Source organism: Pleurodeles waltl, chromosome 3_2 (genome assembly GCF_031143425.1).
Source record: "Pleurodeles waltl isolate 20211129_DDA chromosome 3_2, aPleWal1.hap1.20221129, whole genome shotgun sequence".
NCBI lineage: Eukaryota > Metazoa > Chordata > Amphibia > Caudata > Salamandridae > Pleurodeles > Pleurodeles waltl.
This window is the reverse complement of record NC_090441.1, coordinates 48,263,252-48,283,798: the sequence shown is the minus strand read 5'-3', so window position 1 is coordinate 48,283,798 and position 20,547 is coordinate 48,263,252. Positions and strand designations below refer to the sequence as shown.

Here is a 20,547-nt window from a genome sequence, read left to right as displayed (position 1 = left end):
GGCGGTGGCGTACAGTAGGCCTCCTACAGGGGAGGATCGGGACGACAGTCTAAGGACGTCTCACGTAGGCAATGACAACCTCCAGGGGCCAGATACCTCTCCCTCCTTGACTCGTCACCTGCAACGTTGGAGGCAGATCACAAGCGACAAGTGGGTTCTGGATATCATAACTTATGGTCACCTGCTAGAGTTCACTTGCAGGCCTCCCGAAACTCTTCCCGGGAGCATCTACATCATCTTCTCCTCATGGAGATAGAGGGCATGTTATCCAAAGGGGCAATAGAGGTAGTCCCCTCTTCGCAACGAGGAAGCAGTTTTTATTCTCTGTTCTTCCTCATCAGAAAGAAGTCCAGCTTGTGGAGGGCAATCCTTTCGTATGGTAACATTGAAGGATGTCCTACAGCTTCTCAACAGAGGCGAATTCATGTCTTCCCTAGATCTGCAGGATGCCTATTTCCACATACCCATTCACCCCAAACAAGTTTTTGAGATTCATGGTAGCCGGCCGGCACTTTTCAATTCAAAGTGCTACCCTTTGGACTCCAATCTTCCCCCCCAGATTTTCACAAAATGCGTAGTCCCAGTTGCAGCATATCTGAGACGCCTCAAACGCCAGATATTCCCATATCTGGACGACTGGTTGCTAAAGGCTCCAGACATCTCTACCCTACGCCACTCTCTCAGACCCACGTTACGTCTCTTCCAGCAACTAGGTCTCACTCTCAACAGAGACAAGTCACAGCTTCAACCTACCAGAAGGACAGTGTTTCTGGGTGCTATATTGGACACGACTCTTGTAAAAGTCTTCCCTGCAGAGGAATGTCAACTCAAGCTTCCGACCCTGGCAGACTCAGTTCGAAGAAAAAAAGTCTTTCAGTTCAGAGGTTCAAGCCATTACTGGGGATGATATCCTTGTGTATCCGTCTAGTTCCGCATTGTCGCCTTCGGATGCGCCCTCTTCAGGAAGAGCTCTACAAACAGTGGAAGCAGACGCAAGGTTCCTTCGGGGACATCATTCAGATAACAACAAGGATGGTTGACTCTCTCCATTGGTGGTCAACACCTGCAAACATGTCAGAAGGTCTAGACTTCCTGAATCAAGTTCCTCTGTTTACGATCACGACAGATGCTTTGATGGAGGGATGGGGAGCATGTCTCCAAGATCTTCAAGTCCGTGGCAGGTGGCTCCATTCTCATGCTACGCTGCACGTAAACCTCCTCGAACTCATAGCTGTGTACCTTGCACTGCAAGCTTTTCTGCAGAGAATCTGAGGTTCATCATTGCTTGTCGGGACGGGCAATACGACCACCATGCACTACGTAAACAAACAAGGCGGAACTCGGTCTCACTTGCTTTCCACAGAAGCTCAAGTCATCTGGACCTGGTGCATTCAGAATTGAGTGCACATACGGGCAGAACATCTTCCGGGAGTCAGCAACACCACAGCAGACTCAGCACATCTTCAGATGAGAGGTAGCTGAACCAGACAAAGCTGAACGCAGTATTTCGCAAGTGGGGAACACTGAACCTGGACCTCTTCGTGACACCTCAGAACGTGAAATGCCAGTTTTATGCACGCTGGCATCACCAACCAGTGTTGTGGGGAAATGCCCTTTCGATAGCATGGTCAGGGATTTATGCTTACACCTTTCCTCTGATACCTCTTCTTCCACGGGTCATCAGCAAGATCAAATCGGAGCCCTGCCAGATAATTCTAATTGCTCCAGCCTGGCCACGTCAACTGTGATACACAGAGCTTCTGTTGCTGTCTTCGTGTCCTCCCATCAGGTTAGCACCCATACTGGACCTGCTCACTATCAGCCAGGGCCAAGAGAGGCATCCGGATCCTAAGCCTCCCAGATTATGTGCATGGCTCCTGAGTTCAATGAATTCGGCCATCTAGATATTCCCGTTGACTGTCAAACCGTTTTGGCCAAAGTACGTGCAGATAGTACCAATAACACGTATACCTTAAAATGGAAACGGTTTTGTTTATGGTGTACTGCAAATAACATTCATCCGCTTACATCTGCTCCAGAGCAGGTCTTGCCGTACCTTCTCCACCTGGCAAGGTCTGGTATCACACATGCATACATTAAGGTTCACCTATCTGCCATCTCCAGGTATAGACGACTATCCAAAGGACCGTCCCCCTGGTCTCATCAGCTTATCAAGCAGTTTATGAAGGGGTTGTTCCGATCCTTTCCTTCAGCCAAACGACCTATCTTGGCAGCTGACTACAGACCTGAGTCATTTGATGAAGGAACCATTCGAGCCTATTTATAAATCAGACATTAAGTATCTTACCTGGAAGGTAGCGCTCCTCTTAGCGTTAACATCAGCTTGTAGAGTAAGCAAGATCCAAGCCTTCACCATCCAAGAGCCTTTCATGAGGTTTACAGATGATAGTCATCCTACGGACAAACCCAAAATGTATTCCCAAAGTGCCATCTGACTTCCACATCAACAAGCCAGTAGTGCTAAAGACTTTCTTTCTGCGGCCTCAGACTGGGGCAGAAAGATTGCTGCATTCCGTGGACGTCAAACGATGCCTTAAATTTTATTTGCAGCGAACATCCTCAATCAGAAAGTCCAATGAACTGTTTGTAGCATTTAGTGCGCCCAGAAGAGGGCTTCCTGTTTCTAAACAAACCATCTCTAGATGGATTTCAACTGCCATAGCCTTTTGCCATCAGAAGGCTCGTTAACCCCTGGACACTAAGGTTCGTGCACATTCTACCCGAGCAGTGTCCACCCCTTGTGCACTCTTCTCTGGTGTATCCCTTCCAGACATCTGTCGAGCAGCCACGTGGAGGACAATGTACACCTTCACGAAGCATTACTGCCTGGATGCTGAGACGCTCTGTGATGTTGCTGTGGGTCAAGCAGTTCTTAGACATTTGTTCAGATAAGGTGAGCTGTTTGTTTCCCACCATCCGCTTCTGATATAATATCACACTTTCTGTTCATTATTAACGTACCTTTCTTGCATATTCATGTATGTTTTAAAGGTTTATTTTTATTGCTTTGCATGTAACTGTCTAATGACAGTGTTCTATGATGATTGGATAGGCAGTATTTGTTGATGCAGGAAATGTGTTAGTTACTGCTTGCTACTCTTATTCAAGCATGTGAATCTATGAAAGTTCCAGTACTGGAGTAAGAAATAAGTTACTTACCTGTAACTGTAGTTCTCCAGTATTGATAGCTTTCATAGATTCAAATGTGGCCCGCCCACCTCCCTGGAGGAGCTCACCTTCTCTCTTCTCAGTGTTCTGGGTTATTTCGGCACTTATGCTCGGAAAATCTGAGGGAAGGCAGCTCCTCACAGGAGGTTGTAAACGGGTGAGGCAATCTGATTGGTTCAAGTTTGAGTTTGGGTCTGTTTTACAAAACGACTGATAGGTTATTGTATTAAGGTCTAGTCCATGTATTGTGTGCATACATTTTCAGGCCTGATCTTCTATTCCACCGGGGACTCCCATCTCAACAACGTGGAAGTATTCAAGCATATGAATCTATGAAAGCTTCCAATGTTGGAGAACTACAGTTACAGGCAAGTAACTTATTTCTTCTTAGTCACTCCACAGACCTACCACATTAGGAGGTACAGTTTTGGTATCCCTTCACAAACTGAGAAATCTGCGGTTGAAAATATTCGTCAAAAGAATAAGTTATTTACCTTCGGTAATGCTCTTTCTGGAGGACACTCTAACTGTAGGTTCCTCACTGCCCTCATACGTCCCTGTTTTATGGTCTCCTTTCCATAAAAGGTTTCAGTATAGATATATGCATACTGGTTATACCAATTTGCTGATGGGTTTAGAGTCTGAGGTTGCGGAGAAGCCTAAAACAGAAATTGACATCCGCAAGTATACATGGCCCTTATATGCAGTCACACCTCTAATTTCTGGAGCGGAAAAAAGTCTGAGCAGAGCCGCATAGCTCCACCTACTACCACTCAGGAGTTGGACTTTTCCTAATCCAGTCTGCCACCTTGGAAATGTTCACAAAGTGAGGAATCTGCAGTCCAAAAATAATAGGCTGATGGAACAAAGTCAGTTTCGGTTCTGTCCTTTGTGGCACTTCAAGTTTCCCTACATGGATCAGCTTTTGGTGTGTAACTTGTGTCGGTCTCTGGAACACAGAGAAGAAACCTGTGACGCCTGTAGATCTTTTCGGTCAGAGAAGACTCTCCGGGAGCGAAGAGCACGTCAACTAGAAATGGCATCCAAGGCAACAGACGACACACACCAACATCTTCGGGGAAGTAGTACACTGCACAACCTTATCCATTAGAGACTCCGATTCGGACCGAGACTCTGATGTTGAGAGCCATCTATCCCACCACCGCGTTATGTGAGTACATCAGCACCAGACAAAGACTATTAAAAAGACTTCTGCATTGGTCACCGGTCCTCCACTGCCCTCGGGCCATGGTAGGTGCCGAAAAACACATTCAATTGACCTGCCTTTGGGTTCGCCACCAAAAATACATAAGACCAAACGGACATCTCAATCTGTTTCGGTATTTAGCGAATATCGGCCATATTTACTTCTGAGAAAAAAAAATCCAACTTTTGCAAGAACTCAATTACCACCTGACTCCAGAGTGGTAGGTTCAGTGCGAAAACATGTCAACGGTCAATCTACAGGGATGCTCCCCCTCCAGACAAGGAGAGTAAAAAATTAGACGCAGTGGGCAAGAGTGGCTGCTCAAGCTGCTAATCACTGGGGAATTGCAAACTCTCATGCACTCCTAGTGAGGTACGATAGAGCCCATTGGGATGAAATGGAAGAACGTTTGCAATATCTTCCAAAAGAACATCAACAAAGAGGACAGGAAATAGTAGCAGAGGGACAGGCCCTTTTAAACAGTGCATTCAGATGTGTTACTGATGCAGCCGACACAGCAGCAAGTGTGGGGGCGGGGTCAACACTAGTATAGTGATAAGAATACATACATGGTTGAGGTGCTCATGTTTTAAACCTGAAATACAACAGGCTGTATTAAACATGCCTTTTGATAAAGAGCATTTTTATTTGGGCCAGAGATGAATACCACCATAGCAAAACTTAAAGACTCAAACGGCTAAAGTCGTGGGTGTGTTATATACCACATATTTTAGGGGCACTTTTCGTAGGCCACAATTTAGAAGTGGTTTCAAAACATAAACCACAGAGCCATCCACTTCACAACAAAAACAAGGAACACATTTTTATAAGAGGTTCCTTTAGAGGATCATACAGAGGCTCAAAACATCTGCCTCTAGAGGTTCCTCTTCCACAACAAAAATTTACAAATCCCCACAGAACATACATCTCTTGTGGGAGGAAGACTGGCACATTCTTATCCACAATGGTAAACATCACCACAGATCAGTGGGTTCTATCAATTATCCAACATGGCTATTGTCTAGAACTCATTTCCACTCCACCAGATATCCCAACTCGTTTTCACAAACTCTCTCACGACCATCTTGCTCTACTAAAGGAGGACACACAGTCCCTTCTCCTCAAAAATGATATAGAACCGATCCCTATATCCCAATAAGTGTTTAGGGGTATATTCACTATACTTCTTGATACCAAAAAGGGCGGTTCTTTAAGGCCAATTTTAGATCTCGGGCCTATCAAACTATACTTACTTTCTGAGCATTTCCACATGGTCACTCTGCAAGATGTCATTCCTCTATTACAGCCAGGGATTACATGACAGCATTGGATCTAAAAGATGCTTATTTTTATATTCCAATACATCCAGCACATCGCAAATATCTAAGATGTGTCATTGCAGGAAAACATTACCAATTCAAGGTACTATCATTCGGGGTAAGAGCCCCAAGAGTATTCACAAAATGCCTGGCAGTAGTAGCAGCATTTCTCGGAAGAATACACATACATGTTTTCCCGTATCTGGACGATTGTCTCATAAAAGCCAATACCATTCAAACATGCCAGCAACACACTCGGTACACAGTAAATCTTCTACACAATTTGGGATTCACAATAAATTACCTCAAATCTCATTTCAACCCTCACGAATACAGCCTTATCTGGGAGCAATTATGAACACTCAGTCAGCACTAGCATATGCAAACCCAGTAAGGATTCAGGTTTTTCAAACTCATCTCTCAATTACAAGAGAATCATACTTACACAGTGAAGCTAGTAATGCAACTGTTGGGAATGATGGTTTCCTGCATAGTCCTAGTTCCCCATGCAAGACTACACATGCATCCACTCAACAGTGCCTTCAGTCACGGGGTCATCTTCGGCATTTAGTGTTGTTGGACCGCCAAACTCATTCTTCTCTGCAACTGTGATATCCCACCAACGTTTTAAAAGGACCCTGTGCCTCAGATCACTCTCACAACAGATGCACCACAGACAGAAATGGGATCCCATTCAATAGACTTATCACATCAATTATTGAGAATTGCTAGCAGTCTTTCTATCACTCAAAGCATTTTCTTACACAAATCTCACACAAGGTAGAATTAGTCATACAGCCAATAAGACAGCAATGTATTATCTGCAAAAACGGGGGGGCGGGGCACTCACCTCATTTGTCCCTTCTAGCTCAGACAGTTTGGAAGTGGGTGATTCACAATCCTATTCAATTACTGGCAGACTGTCTCTTAGGAATGGACTATCAGTTAGCAAACCTATAAAGCAGGACGCAGCAACAAGTCGATGAATGGTAAATTCACCCACTAGTACTTCACCAATACTTTCAATTATGGGGAATACCAGAGATAGATCTCTTCGCCACTACAGAAAACTTAAAATACCAAAACCTTGCGTCCAGATACCTATACCCTCAGTCCAAGGGCAGTGCTGGATGGATGAATTGGTCAGGGATATTTGCTTACGCTTTTCCACCTTTCCAAATCATACAATTTCTAATACGCAAATTGAAACAAACATCACTCACCATGATTCTTGTACGTCTGCCTTGGTACACAACACTGTGGGATTTGTCTGTGGTTCCACATCACAAAGTTCCAAACAGACCAGATGTTTTGACTCAATATGAGGTCAAATCAGACATCCAAACCCCAAAGCACTCAATCTTTCGATATGGCTCCTGAAGTCATAGAGTTTGGCTCCTTTTTTTTATTTTTAAAAAAAGCACGCAGACCTACAACTAGACAGTGTTTTGCTGCTAAGTGGAAATGTTTTGTGTATTATTGTCAACCTAAAAATATTGATCCATTTAAAGTCTCAGTACAAGACATTGTCTGTTATTTGCTACATTTGCAAAAGGCAAATCCAGCACTCTTCTATTAGACTTCATTTAGCACCCAAAGCTGCTTACCTCCAAAACAGATACCATGTTTCTTTATTTCGAATTCCTCTGATTAGGGTATTTATGGAAGGCCAGACTTGTGGTTCCACCATTTGAACCCATGCATTCCTGTGCTTTACAATTTCTTTCATGAAACGTTGCTTTTTAGTAGCCATAAGCTCTCTAGGAAGAGTTAGTGAAATACAAGCGTTCACTTTAGATGAACCTTTCTTCCAAAGACACAAAGATAAACTAGTCCTTAGAACAAATCCTAAATTCCTACCCAAGGTAGGTTCACCATTTCATATTAATCAATTAGTGGAATTGCCAGTCTTCTTCCCACAGCCAGACTCAGTCGCTGAAAAAGATCTCCATACGCTGGATATTAAGAGTTCTCATGTATTACATTGACAGGACAAAATGTTTTAGGAAATCAAAACAACTATTCATAGCCATTTCAATTCCTCACAAGGGTAATTCAGTTTCAAAGAATGGATTAGCTAGATGGATAGTTAAGTGTATCCAAACATGTTATCTTAAAGTTAAGACAACTACCAGTAGCTCCTAAAGCACACTCTACCAGGAAAAAGGTGCCTCTATGGCCTTTTAGGAAACATTCCAATAGCAGATATTTGTAAAGCTGCGACTTGGTCTGCACCACACACATTTACTAAACACTACTGTGCAGATGTTCTAGGTCATCAACAAGCAAGGGTTGGCCAAGCAGTCCTTAGGACATTATTTCAAGCTACTCCAACTCCTACAGTTTAGCCACTGCTTATTTGAAAGGGGACTGCTTTACAGTATATGCAAAGCATGTGTATCTACAGCTACACATGCCATTGAATGGAAAATGTTACCCATCAGACATCTGTTTGTGGCATGTAGTGCCGTGGATTCAGATGCACCCTCCTTCCTCCCCGGAAGCCTGTGGTCATTGTAGTAAAAGATATTGTAAATATGTACATACATATTGCATGGACATCTTACCTGTGGGAAAACAATCTAACAAAGGACTTGATTCCCATGCGCAGTATCACCGAGAGGAATAGTCACTCGATCTTGTGACTCAAAAATATTCTTCGAATAAAAACAACTTTTAACACTCCGAGCCCAACATTAGATGGCGGACTTATGCAAAGCATATTAATCTACAACACTACATGCCTCAAACAGTTGTCTACTGGGTAAGTAACATTTTCCTTATTGTTAACTGCTTGCTATTCTGATGCAAGCATTGGAGTCTAGGAACAGCTCAGTCTTGGAGAGGAAAACAGTTACTTGCACTGTAGTCCTACATTTTTTGTATATTTCATAGATTCACATGTGACGCATACTTCTTCCCAGTATCAGGCTCATCTAACAAATGCAGTGCTTCCACATTCATGCTAGGAAATTTGAGATATGGTGGCTTCTGGGAAGGGGAGTGGTGTTCATTGTACCTTCATCTAATTGATTGAAGTGTAGGTCTTTTGAAAGCTGTGTATAGGTTACTTTTGTGGCTCTATGCAGTGCCTACCAGGCAGTGTTTAACATTGCACTGCTTTCTATCACCACCTTGCAACTCCTACTTTGACAACAAGATGGTTCAAGCATGTGAATCTATGAAAGATAGAAGCACTGGAGAACTAGTTACAAGTAAGTAGCTTGTCTATATTATGCATTACTCAAGGAGGGGGCAGTGACTCTAGTCAGTCACTTATTCCTTTTAAGTGCGAAGAATTGAAATGCTCTTTATAAGTCTAATAAATTAGTCAGCTTGCTTCCAGTCCATTGATGGAAATTGATCAGGTTGGGAACTAGGTCGTCCAGGTGTTGTGAGCGAAGATTTGGCTTGTACTACATTGGTCAGAGTTGTAATAAATAGTAATATAGAGGACAAACATAGAGGTTTGCTCAGTTTTATGGCTTTACATGATGAATTGTAGGGTTAGAAGTTTTGAATACCTAGCCATTAATTTTTAATACAATAAAATATAGTTGGAGCCATCATTACATTACAATGAACTGAATGATCAGAATTCCAAAAACAGTACTGATAATTTTGCTAATTGAGATATTTATGATTGCACTAATTTTGTATTTCTGCTTTAGGTTCACTCAAATTCTATCCACATTTGTGCAGTGGTGGTGGAGTACGAGGCAAAATGTGGCCGCACCAACAAAGGAGTAGCCACTAATTGGTTGAAAAACAAGTTGATCACTGACAATGGCCACAAGGCCACCGTTCCAATGTATGTACGTAAATCACAGTTCCGGTTGCCTTTTAAATCCAGCACACCTGTCATCATGATTGGGCCTGGTACTGGGATTGCTCCTTTTGTTGGATTTATCCAAGAGCGGAGCTGGCTCAAGGAACAAGGTAAGGAATCTGAGATGTGCCCTTTTCTTAGGTTGATATGAAAGCAGTTGCAGTGACCCTACATGACTTTATAACAGCATTGAGTTCCTGGAAGAATAAAATACCACACATTGGCACATTTCCATTTGATTTTTATGCATGACCAAGTTTCCTCAAACAAATTTGAACACTTTATTAGACCATTACTTGAGGTGCATTCTCTTCTTAAATCCTGTGCTGTTTAGCCTGTACTTTATCCTGTGTCCTCACAGCACTATAAAGTTCCTTCAAACTGTTTGTGATTTTTTTTTTTTTAAAGAATTCTTGTTTTCGAGTAACACACCTAAATTGTTTTTGGCTGGTATACAGTGGCTCAGTAGAATGGTCTGCAGAATGTCCAATCCTACATTACACTGCAGTCTTCGTAAAGCGTTTCACAATCTCTGTACTCTTGTAGTGAATTGCATTGGGACTCAAAACTTTAGACCAATTTGCACCTACTAGGTGACACAGTGGCTTGCTGCAAGGATGCATGCAGTCAGTGCTTGAGGCCTTGCAACACTTACACAGGTACATTGATTGTCAATTGAGTGGTAGTATGAAACTTCAATTTTGAATTCTGCTTTTCTGTCTGCTTAATAGGCAAGTCTCCTTTATGCACTAATTATGTTCCATGGCATGTGTAACTGTAGATACACATGCTTTGCATAGGTCCGCCATCTAGTGTTGGGCCTGGAGTGTTACAAGTTGTTTTTCTTCTAAGAAGGTTTCCGAGTCAGATCGAGTGACTCCTCCTCTCGGTAATACTGCGCATTGGCATAAAGTCCTTTGTTAGATTGTTTTTTCTTTCCCCTATCTTGTTCAGACGTATTTCCTCTCCCTCCGGTGGATCTCGGTTCGGGCCTTCTTAACTTATTCTTCCTTTCTATAATACGTCAGTATTGCTTTGATCGTGTTTTCGATCTCTAGTCGATCCGATTAAACTGTTGGGGCAGATATTTTTCGCCCTTATACGGACTTTGCCCTTTTAGGGCCTACTTCAATGTCTGGCTGATGAACAGACTCTGTTTCGATTCTGTTTTCGGTGTCGCGCCAAGTTCCCGTACACTGACTTCCCATACACTGACCAGCATTTGGTGTGTAATCTCTGTCTATCTCCTGACCATTGAGAGGAGATTTGCGTCTCCTGTTGATTATTTAGATCTAAGAAGACTTTTCAGGACCAAAGAGCTCATCGACTGGAAATGGCGTCCAAGTCTGCAGAAGATACACCCGATATTTTTTATGAAGAACACTTGCAGGAGGAGGAAGAACAGTGTATGGCGCTTTCCATCAGAGACTGATTCTGAACACGACTCCGATGGGGACAGCCACTCCATTCCTCTGGTGCAGTATGTGAGTACACCTGCCCTGTCACACCACCCAAAGACATCAAAAAAGTCTCCACTGCCTTCGGGCCATGGTTGGATTAGAAAAACAAGTCTGGATGACCAACCTTTGGATTCGGCACTGTGAATAAAGACCAAAGTGCATTCAGCACCAACAAAACAGACTGTTCTAGCTGTCTTGGAACTGAGCCGAAAAGTAGACCTCTATTTCGGAGCTGAAAAACATTTATCCATTTTGGAGCCAATACTTTCGGTTCGAGCAAAACACTCCGTGACTAAACCTTCAGAGCAGAAAGTAGTAAACCTACTACTTCCACACAAGAAACTTCGGACATACAACCAATTTTAGACGTCATGGACGATAGACAGCACAAATTACAAATTCAAAAGGGCACAGGAAGAATAATTGCTTCTCCTCTGGTGACTAAAAGGAAGTTAACCTTTCAGGAGACGTTAGATGCTGGACAGCCACCAAAAAAGGCCTCAAAGGACAAAGAGAGAAAAGGCTTTTCAACAGAAACAGCCTTCCCCACCACATTTTCCCCTTCTTCCTCCTTCCACACCACCACCACCCATATATGAGATGCAATTCTGAGCACAGATATCCTCTCCATCACCACACAGGGAAGATCTTAGTGATATTCAACACAATACACACTCATGGGATCTATATGGCTCTGATCCCCTTACATCAAATGATCCAGACTTGTACCCAGCTAGACCCTCTCTGCCAGAAGACACTACAGCATACAGCCGGGTCATAGCAAGAGCAGCTGCATATCATAATGTGCAGATGCACACAAATCCCATAGAGGAAGATTTCCTTTTTAATACACTAACATCTACACATAAGGAATATCAATTCCTTCCAATCCTACCTGGGATTCTTAGGCAGTCATCTGATATTTTTAAGGAACCAGTGAAAGCTAGAATTATAACTCCTGGAGTAGATAAAAATATAAACCGGCTCCTTCAGACCAAGTTTTCATAAGAACTCAGTTACTACTGGATTCAATTGTAGTTAGTACAGCAAGGAAAAGGGCTAACAGCCAGTCAACAGGGGATGCTCCTTCCTCCAGATAAGGAGAGCAAAAAGCTAGATGCTGCAGGAAAAAGGGTAGCCTCACAAGCAGCAAACCATTAGAGAATAGCTAACTCCCAAGCTCTTTTAGACAGATATGATGGAGCTCACTGGGACCAGATGGAAGAATTGCTACAATACCTTCCACCAGAGCTTCAAAAGCTGGTACAGCAAATAGGTACAGAAGGACAGGCAATTTCCAGTAACGCTATAGGATGGATTACAAATACTGCTGACACAGCAGCCAGAGGCATAAACTCATGTGTAGTCATCAGAAGACATGCTTGATTAAAATGTTCAGGCTTCAAACCTGAGATACAACAAGCTGTCTGAAACATGCCCTTTGTTAAGGAACATTTGTTCAGTCCAGAAGTGGACACAACTATAGAAAAGCTGAAGAAAGATTCTGAAACTGCTAAACCAATGGGTGCATTATACACTTCACCTGCCAGAGGGGGCTTTTGTAGACCACAAATTAGATGTGGCTTCAAGCCAGCAGCCACATAAGCAACATCCACTTCACAGCAAAAACACACCTCACAATTTTACACAAGAGATTAATTTCGAGGTTCAGACAGAGCATCCAATAATAGAAGCAGAGGCAAACCATCCACTTCCAGAGGTTCCTCCACTGCAACTAAACATTGACTCACTCACCATTCTCACAGCCCACACATCTCCTGTAGGAGGAAGACTGGTAAATTGGTATCCACAATGGCAAGACATCACGATAGACCAATGGGTTCTGTCAACTTTCCGATATGGTTATTGCCTGGAACTCATTACTATTCCTCCAAACATTCCCTCTCAAGCTACTCAGAGGACGCACAATTACTACTACCCAAAAGAGCCATAGAGTTAGTACCTATATCCCAACAGGGATCACAGATATATTTGCTATACTTCCTAATACCAAAAAAAGACGGCACATTAAGGCCAACTCTAGATCTCAAGCCTCTCAATCGATACATTCTTGCAGAACACTTTCATAAGGCCACTCTACAAGATGTTGTTCCCTTATTGCAAAAAAGGAGATTACATGACAGCATTAGATCTGAAGGATGCATATTTCCACATTCCCATACATCCAGTGCATCACAAAGACCTAAGATTTGTCATTGCAGGAAAGCACTACCAAGTCAGAGTACTACCATTTGGAGTAACAGCACCAAGGGTGTTTACCAAATGCTTAGTGGTAGTTGCAGCGTTCCTCAGAAGGCAACACATACATGTCTTCCCATATCTAGATGACTGGCTAATAAAGGCTGTACAATCTAAGTCTGTCAACAATACTCTGAGTATACAATAGATCTCCTACACACTTTGGGTTTCACCATTGATTAACTCACATCGGACCTACGACCATTACAAATTCAGCCGTACTTGGGAGCAATTCTCAACACTCAGTTGGGATTAGCATACCCAAACCCAGCAAGGATTCAGGCACTTCAGCACTTAATATCACAACTACAGTGCAACCACACTTACAGTGAGGTTAGTCATGAAGTTATTAGGAATGATGGCTTCATGGATAGCCATAGTTCAAAATGCAAGACTGCGTATGCGGCCATTGCAGCAATGCCTCTCACCAGTGGTCTCAGTCACAGGATCAACTTCAGGGATCTAGTGTTGGACCGCCAGACTTCAATGGTGGAATTACACCAATATATCAAAAGGGCGGCCCTTCCAGGCCCCTGTGCCTCAGACCATCATCACGAGGCATGCATCACAAACAGGTTAAGGAGCTCATTTCAACAATCTCACCATACAAGAGTAATGGAACTCCAACCAACAGACTTACCACATAAATTACTAGCAGTATTCTTGGCACTCAGTTTTTCCGACACAAATTGCACACAAAGTACAGTTAATACGCACAGACAATATGACAACAATGTATTTTCTGCAAACATGGGGGAGACATTTGTCCTAATTATCCCTTCTAGCCTAGTCATTTTGGAGATAGATGATTCACAGTTACATTCAAATAGTGGCAGAGTATCTCCCAGGGATGGACAATCAACTATCGGACCTCTTAAGCAGGACGCTGCTAGCAAGTCCATGAATGGGAAATTCACCCACAAGTAATTTAGAAATGCTTTCAAATGGGTGGGGGGCCCCCAGACATCGACCTATTCGCCACAAAAGAAAACTCAAAATGCCAAAGCTTCACATCTAGGTACCCACACCCACATTCCAAGAACAATGCTTTATTGATGAACTGGTCAGGGATATTTGCTTACGCTTTTCCGCCTTCCCACTCATTCCATTTCTGGTAAAGAAGATGAGACCAACCTCACCCACCTTGATTCTTATAGTTCCCACATGGGCACGTCAACATTGGTACACACCACTGCAGGAGCTATCTATGGTACCTCATCACAAGCTCCTAAACAGACCAGATCTGTTGACCCAAAACAGGTCAAATCAGACATCCAAATCCCAGCACACTCAATCTTGCGATATGGCTCCTGAAGTTATAGAGTTTGGTTACTGTTATGCTATTAATTGTGTTTGACCAATGACTTTGTGTTTCACCACTTCGCATATTAGTTGCTCAATGTTCCCCATTAGCACATTACATGTTGTATTCAGTTTAGCTGCCTATTGGCTTTAACATGGCATTAGACATTATATTTCGTATGTAGGTCCGCTGCCTTTTGGCTTTAACATGGCATTAGACATTACATTTGGTATTTAGGGTAGCTGCCTATTGGCTTTAACGTGGAGTTAGACATTGCAGTTGAGACATTGCAGATGAGCTGTGTTTTTCCAAGCTGTTTTTTTCCACTTGATAGACCAAGCTGTGTTTTTCACACCAAACCCTAGCTGATAAGAGCGCATATATTTTGTGTTTACCTCTCAATCCAGTCTGAGAACGAGTGAAGTTTGGAGAATTGGCCACTCTCCAAGTTTATTCGGTTCTCACACTGAGTTTGCTTTTAACGATGGCCCTGGGCAACAGCGAGGGAGAAATATCTTGACTTCAGACAGGAACGGACGTCCGTTGCCTGTCTCCCGTTTAGGTAGAAAATCTTTCTCACAGTTGAACTGGAGTCATCAACTTGCAGTCCCCAGAAAGATAAAGCGGAGTTATAGGCCCTACGTTGATGCAATTTTGACTTTTATGCTTTGCTTTGAAGTTATGCTATAATATAATCACATGTATTTGCTGTGTACATTGCAACTGAGAAGTACTTTGATACATTTTGCTTTCATTGCTGGGACTACTTTTAAACGTGTGCTTCCAACCTACTAATTTCGTCTATCCGATGGAGACTTCTAGCTGCAGCTTCCTTACCCTAGAATTCCCTGGTGTCAGCTTCAATTCCGGAGTTTTTTGTGAGCAGTACCCTGCGCGCGCACCGTCGGACGGCGTCGTTCGGATCCGCGTGCGTCGACCAGCTCCGCTTGCGTTGTCTGCGTCGTCTATGACGTCACGGTTGTCTGTATAGACGCCGTCTTGGCCCGCGTACGTCAGTTCTTTTCCTTCCGCGCCGGTTAAATGCAGTTTTGGAAAGAGCTACCCTGCTTTGACGGTTTGTCGGCGCTTTTTTGACTGTTTGGAGTCATGTCTTCGAGAAAGACCGGATTCAAGCCATGTGGTGCGTGTCATCGCACCATGTTGGTGACTGATCCGCACAGAGTTTGTCTTTGGTGCTTGGACGAGGACCACGATTCCACCTCGTGCTCCGATTGTCGGGCCATGGCGCCGAAGGCCTTGAGAGAGAGAGATCCCTTAAGCTTCTTGCACGGAGGTCACGGTCTCGCAGTAGGAGGAGGCCGCGGCACCGCTCCCTGAGCCCCAAGTCCTCTTCTCGCATTCGAGGTCATCAGAAGGTAAGAGGCACAAGAAAAAGAAGAAGTCCAAGCGGACTTCGTCTTCGCCACGCCCGTCGAACGACGAGGCGTCTCGGGAACGTCGACGTTCCGAGCGTGGTTCTGGGGAGCCGTCGCCAGGGTCAACTCCGCGTCTTCCCCCCTTTCCGGGGACCGGATCGACCCCCGCTCAAATGAAAGAATTTTACGAGGCTCTTTGAGCGGGCTGTACCCTCGGGTGGGTCTTCGGGCACCGCGGGGTCAGCAGGGGCCCCTTCGGATTCAACGCCGTTTGGGACCTCAGGATCCGATAACTGATCTGGACCGCCGCCGGTTTCTCACAGTCGACCTCCTTCGGCGCCGGGTCCGACGGCGACGATTCCACCACCGGTGGCAGCCCCATCCTTATTCCGGATGATCCGGAGCCGGAGCGACGTCGTAGACTCAGACTTCGACGGAGCCGATTCGGCCCTGATCATTGTCTGAGCATTATTTGGAACAGCCAGACGCAGGAGAGGAATGGGAGGGGTCTGAGGACCCTTTAGAATCAGGTTTGCAGCAGGACTGGTATGTGGATCTAGGGGAGGCCAGTGGACTGGACACATCTCCAGATACTGGTATGCTCTCTCATCCTAATGTTGCTACGGAGGAGGGGGCTTCTTTCGCTATGGTGGTGCGTAGGGCAGCTGAGGTCTTGGACCTAGATTTGCCTACAGTGCCAGTCAGGACAAATATCCTGACAGAAGTGCTTCAGCCGGGGGTGTCAACATCGGAACCGTTGTTGCCCTTCAATGAGGCTCTTACAGACGTCCTTCTGGGTACGTGGTCCAAACCCAGCACAAGGGCTCCTGTGAATAGGACGGTCGGCCGCCGCCATAGACCCGCTCCCAGCGACCCTAGTTTCCTGACGCAACATCCCACTCCTGAGAGCTTGGTTGTCCAAGCCTCTACTTCACGGGGTGCCTTCCCTTCCGCTCCCCCGGATAGGGAATCCAAGAGGCTGGATCAGCTTGGGAAGATGTTTTCTTCCCTAGCCCGGCATTGAGGTCTGTAAACACCTCTTGCCTATTGGACCGTTATTCCCATACTTTATGGGATACAGTGGCGCAAGTGCTGCCCCAGGTCCCGGAGGGCGTATGGGACACTCTCACCCAGGCTGTAAAGGATGGGAGAGATGCAGCCAAGTTTACAATCCGGTGTGGCTTGGATACGACCGACTCGCTGGGCAGAGCGATTTCATCGTCAGTGGCCCTTCGTCGCCACGCCTGGCTACGTTCTACTGGGGGGGATGTCCAGTCCAGCTTGATGGACATGCCCTTCGATGGCTCTCGCCTTTTTGGCGAAAAGGCAGACTCCGCGCTTGAGAGGTTCAAGGATTCTCGAGCCACGGCCAGATCCTTGGGCCATTCAACGCCGGCACGACAGCAGTCTGTCTTTCGCCCCTTCCGAGGCTTCGGCAGGGGTGTGGTGCCACGCCAGCCACAATTTAGCCACCGTCCTCAGGCTTCACAGCATCCCGGAAGAGGACGTGGTTGTGGTACCATCAGACCCAGAGGGTCTGGCCAGAGGTCGACCGCCACACAGCCCCCCTCCACTGCGCCCAAGCCCTCCTAGTGTGGTTCTGCGGGATCACGTCCGTCCAGTTGGAGGGAGGATTCGTTTTTATCTCCCTCACTGGCTTTCCATCACCACGGGAAAGTGGGTCCTGCAGATCATACGGAAGGGCTACTACCTTCCCTTCCAGTCTTTCCCTCCTTCTATGCCTCCGACAAAGGAATGGCTGATGGAGGACCATTTAGCTTTGCTCCGCGAGGAAGTTTCGGCTCTTTTGGCCAAGGGAGCCATAGAAAGAGTCCCGATATCAGAAGTAAGCAGTGGTTGTTATTCCCGCTACTTTCTAATTCCCAAAAAGAAAAAAGGCCTTCGCCCTATTTTGGATTTAAGGGGCGTCAATCTCTTCCTCAAGAAGGAGAAATTCAAGATGCTCACTCTTGCTCAGGTTTTGTCTGCCCTAGACCAAGGAAGACTGGATGGTAGCGTTGGATTTGCAGGATGCGTATTTCCATATTCCTATCCTGCCAAGCCACAGGTGTTACCTGCAGTTCAAGGTGGGCCACGAGCACTTTCAGTTTACCGTGCTTCCTTTCGGTCTCACCAGTGCCCCTCAGGTGTTCAAAAAGGTGATGGCGGTAGTGGCGGCTCATTTGCGCAGGTCAGGGATTTCAGTCTTCCCCTACCTGGATGATTGGCTGTTGAAGGCTTCTACGCCCCAGGCTCTCTTCACCCACCTCCAGACGACGGCGGACCTCTTGCATTCGCTGGGGTTCTCTTTAAATGTGCCGAAGTCACACCTGACTCCCTCTCAGAAGCTCTTTCATTGGAGCTGTTTTGGACACAGTGCAGTATCAGGCTTATCCTCCCGATCAGCGGGTTCAGGATATTCAGGTTATGATTCCGATGTTTCGGCCTCTATCCTGGATCTCGGTGAGACAGACTCTGAGGCTGCTGGGACTCATGGCTTCCTGCATCCTGTTGGTCAAGCATGCCAGATGGCGCATGAGGGCTCTGCAGTGGGACCTGAAGTTCCAGTGGACACAGCATCAGGGAAATCTTACCGACTTGGTTCAGATCTCAGAGAGGACTGCAGAAGATCTGCAGTGGTGGTTAGTGAACTGCGAGTGGGTCAAGGGCAGACCCCTCTCCCTTCCCCAACCAGCGTCACTTCTGGGATGGGGCGGCCATCTGGGGGAGGTGGAGATCTGAGGTCACTGGTCTCAGGCGGAATCCGGGCTCCACATCAACTTGTTGTTCGGGCGATCCGGCTAGCATTAAAAGCATTTCTTCCTGTTGTGAAGGGGAAGGTGGTGCAGGTGTTCACGGACAACACTACCGCAATGTAGCACTGCAACAAGCAGGGCGGTGTGGGGTCGTGGACCCTTTGTCAAGAGGCTTTACGTCTCTGGACATGGCTGGAACAGCAGGGCATGACCCTGGTGGTTCAACACCTGGCAGGTTCTCTGAACGCCAGAGCAGACAAACTCAGCCGAAAATGCTTAGAGGATCACGAATGGTGTCTCCATCCGGAGGTGGCAGAAGGACTCTTTCAGCGGTGGGGAGAGCCTTGGTTAGATCTGTTCGCCTCCGCAGAGAACGGGCAATGTCAGCAGTTTTGCGCGTTGGAGTTTCCAAGGGGACTATCGCTAGGCATTGCTTTTCGTTGCAAGTGGAGTTCAGGCCTCCTGTATGCTTTTCCGCCACATGTGCCCAGAGTTCTCAAGAAAATCAAGAACGACCGGGCCCAAGTAATCCTTGTGGCTCCGGATTGGGCACGGAGAGTTTGGTATCCAGAGGTTCTCAAAATGAGTATCGGTCCTCCAATCAGGCTGCCTCTTCGGGAGGATCTTCTGTCGCAGCAGCAGGGGAAGGTTCACCTGTCAACTCTGCGCCTTCATGCGTGGAGATTGAGCGGCGACTGTTGATGGTTTATGACCTCCCTCCCGAAGTCTGTGATGTTATTCTGGCAGCCAGGCGTCCCTCTACTAAGTCGGTCTACGCCTGCCGTTGGAAACGTTTTGTTTCTTATTGTTCAGAGAGGTCTATTGATCCTCTTTCTTCTTCTCTGTCTAACATCCTTTTGTTTTTGTCTCTCGCCCAGCAGGGTTCCTCCTTGTGGACTCTCAAGGGCTATCTTGCAGCCTTATCGGCTTTTCTTCAGTTGCCTGATCAATCATCTCTGTTTAAATCACCTATAGTACAGAGATTTTTTGAAAGGGCATGTACATCTGTTCCCACCTGTGCCTTTCGTTATGTCCCAGTGGGATCTTAATCTGGTTCTTACCTTCCTTATGTGTGCGCCTTTCGAGCCCTTGCATAACTGTCCTCTCCGGCTGCTCACTATTAAGACAGCCTTTTTGGTGGCAATTACATCGGCCAGGAGAGTGAGTGAGCTGCAGGCTTTATCTTCTAAACCTCCTTATCTAATGATATATCCTTTCAAGGTGGTGTTAAGAACTCGTGCCTCTTTTCTCCCCAAGGTGGTGACCCCTTTCCATCTGGGTCAAAGTATCACCCTGCCCACCTTCTTTGCACCACCGCATCCCTCTAAGGAAGAGGAGCGTCCATCGACTGGACCCAAAAAGAGCGTTATCGTTCTACCTTGACCGCACTAAAGAGTTCCGGGTGGACGACCAACTCTTTGTGGGGTACGTTGGTGCAAAGAAGGGTAGGGCAGTACAGAAACGATCCATTTCGCGCTGGGTTGTTCTCTGTATAAAAATATGCTACGCTTTGGCGAAGAAGCAGCCTCCTGAGGGCTTGAGAGCTCATTCCACTAGGGGGAAAGCTGCTACTACTGCGTTAGCACGTGGCGTACCGGTGGTGGACATCTGTCAGGCAGCAACGTGGGCTTCTTTACACACGTTTGCGAAGCACTACTGCCTGGATAGCCAGGTGAGAAGAGAGGGGCATTTTGCCCGTTCTGTCTTGCAGGACTTCCTAGTTTAAAAAATAAATAAAATCTCCTTCAGACCCACTACCATGGTGTAGGAAGTTGGCTCTGTATACACTATTTCAAAGTAAGGAATAGTATGCACAGAGTCAAAGGGTTCCCCTTAGAGGTAAGATAGT

General features: G+C 45.7%; 1 protein-coding gene across 3 annotated transcripts in view; it reads left to right on the top strand.

Annotated features, from left to right (window-relative positions):
- The window catches only part of POR (cytochrome p450 oxidoreductase), a 374,224-nt gene that overhangs the window by 307,328 nt on the left and 46,349 nt on the right, over positions 1 to 20,547 (top strand). For all 3 annotated transcript variants that reach the window (XM_069226728.1, XM_069226727.1, XM_069226729.1), the window contains one exon: positions 9,387 to 9,654. In XM_069226728.1, coding sequence (XP_069082829.1) covers positions 9,387 to 9,654 — 268 coding nt within the window. The remainder of the gene's footprint in view (positions 1 to 9,386; positions 9,655 to 20,547) is intronic.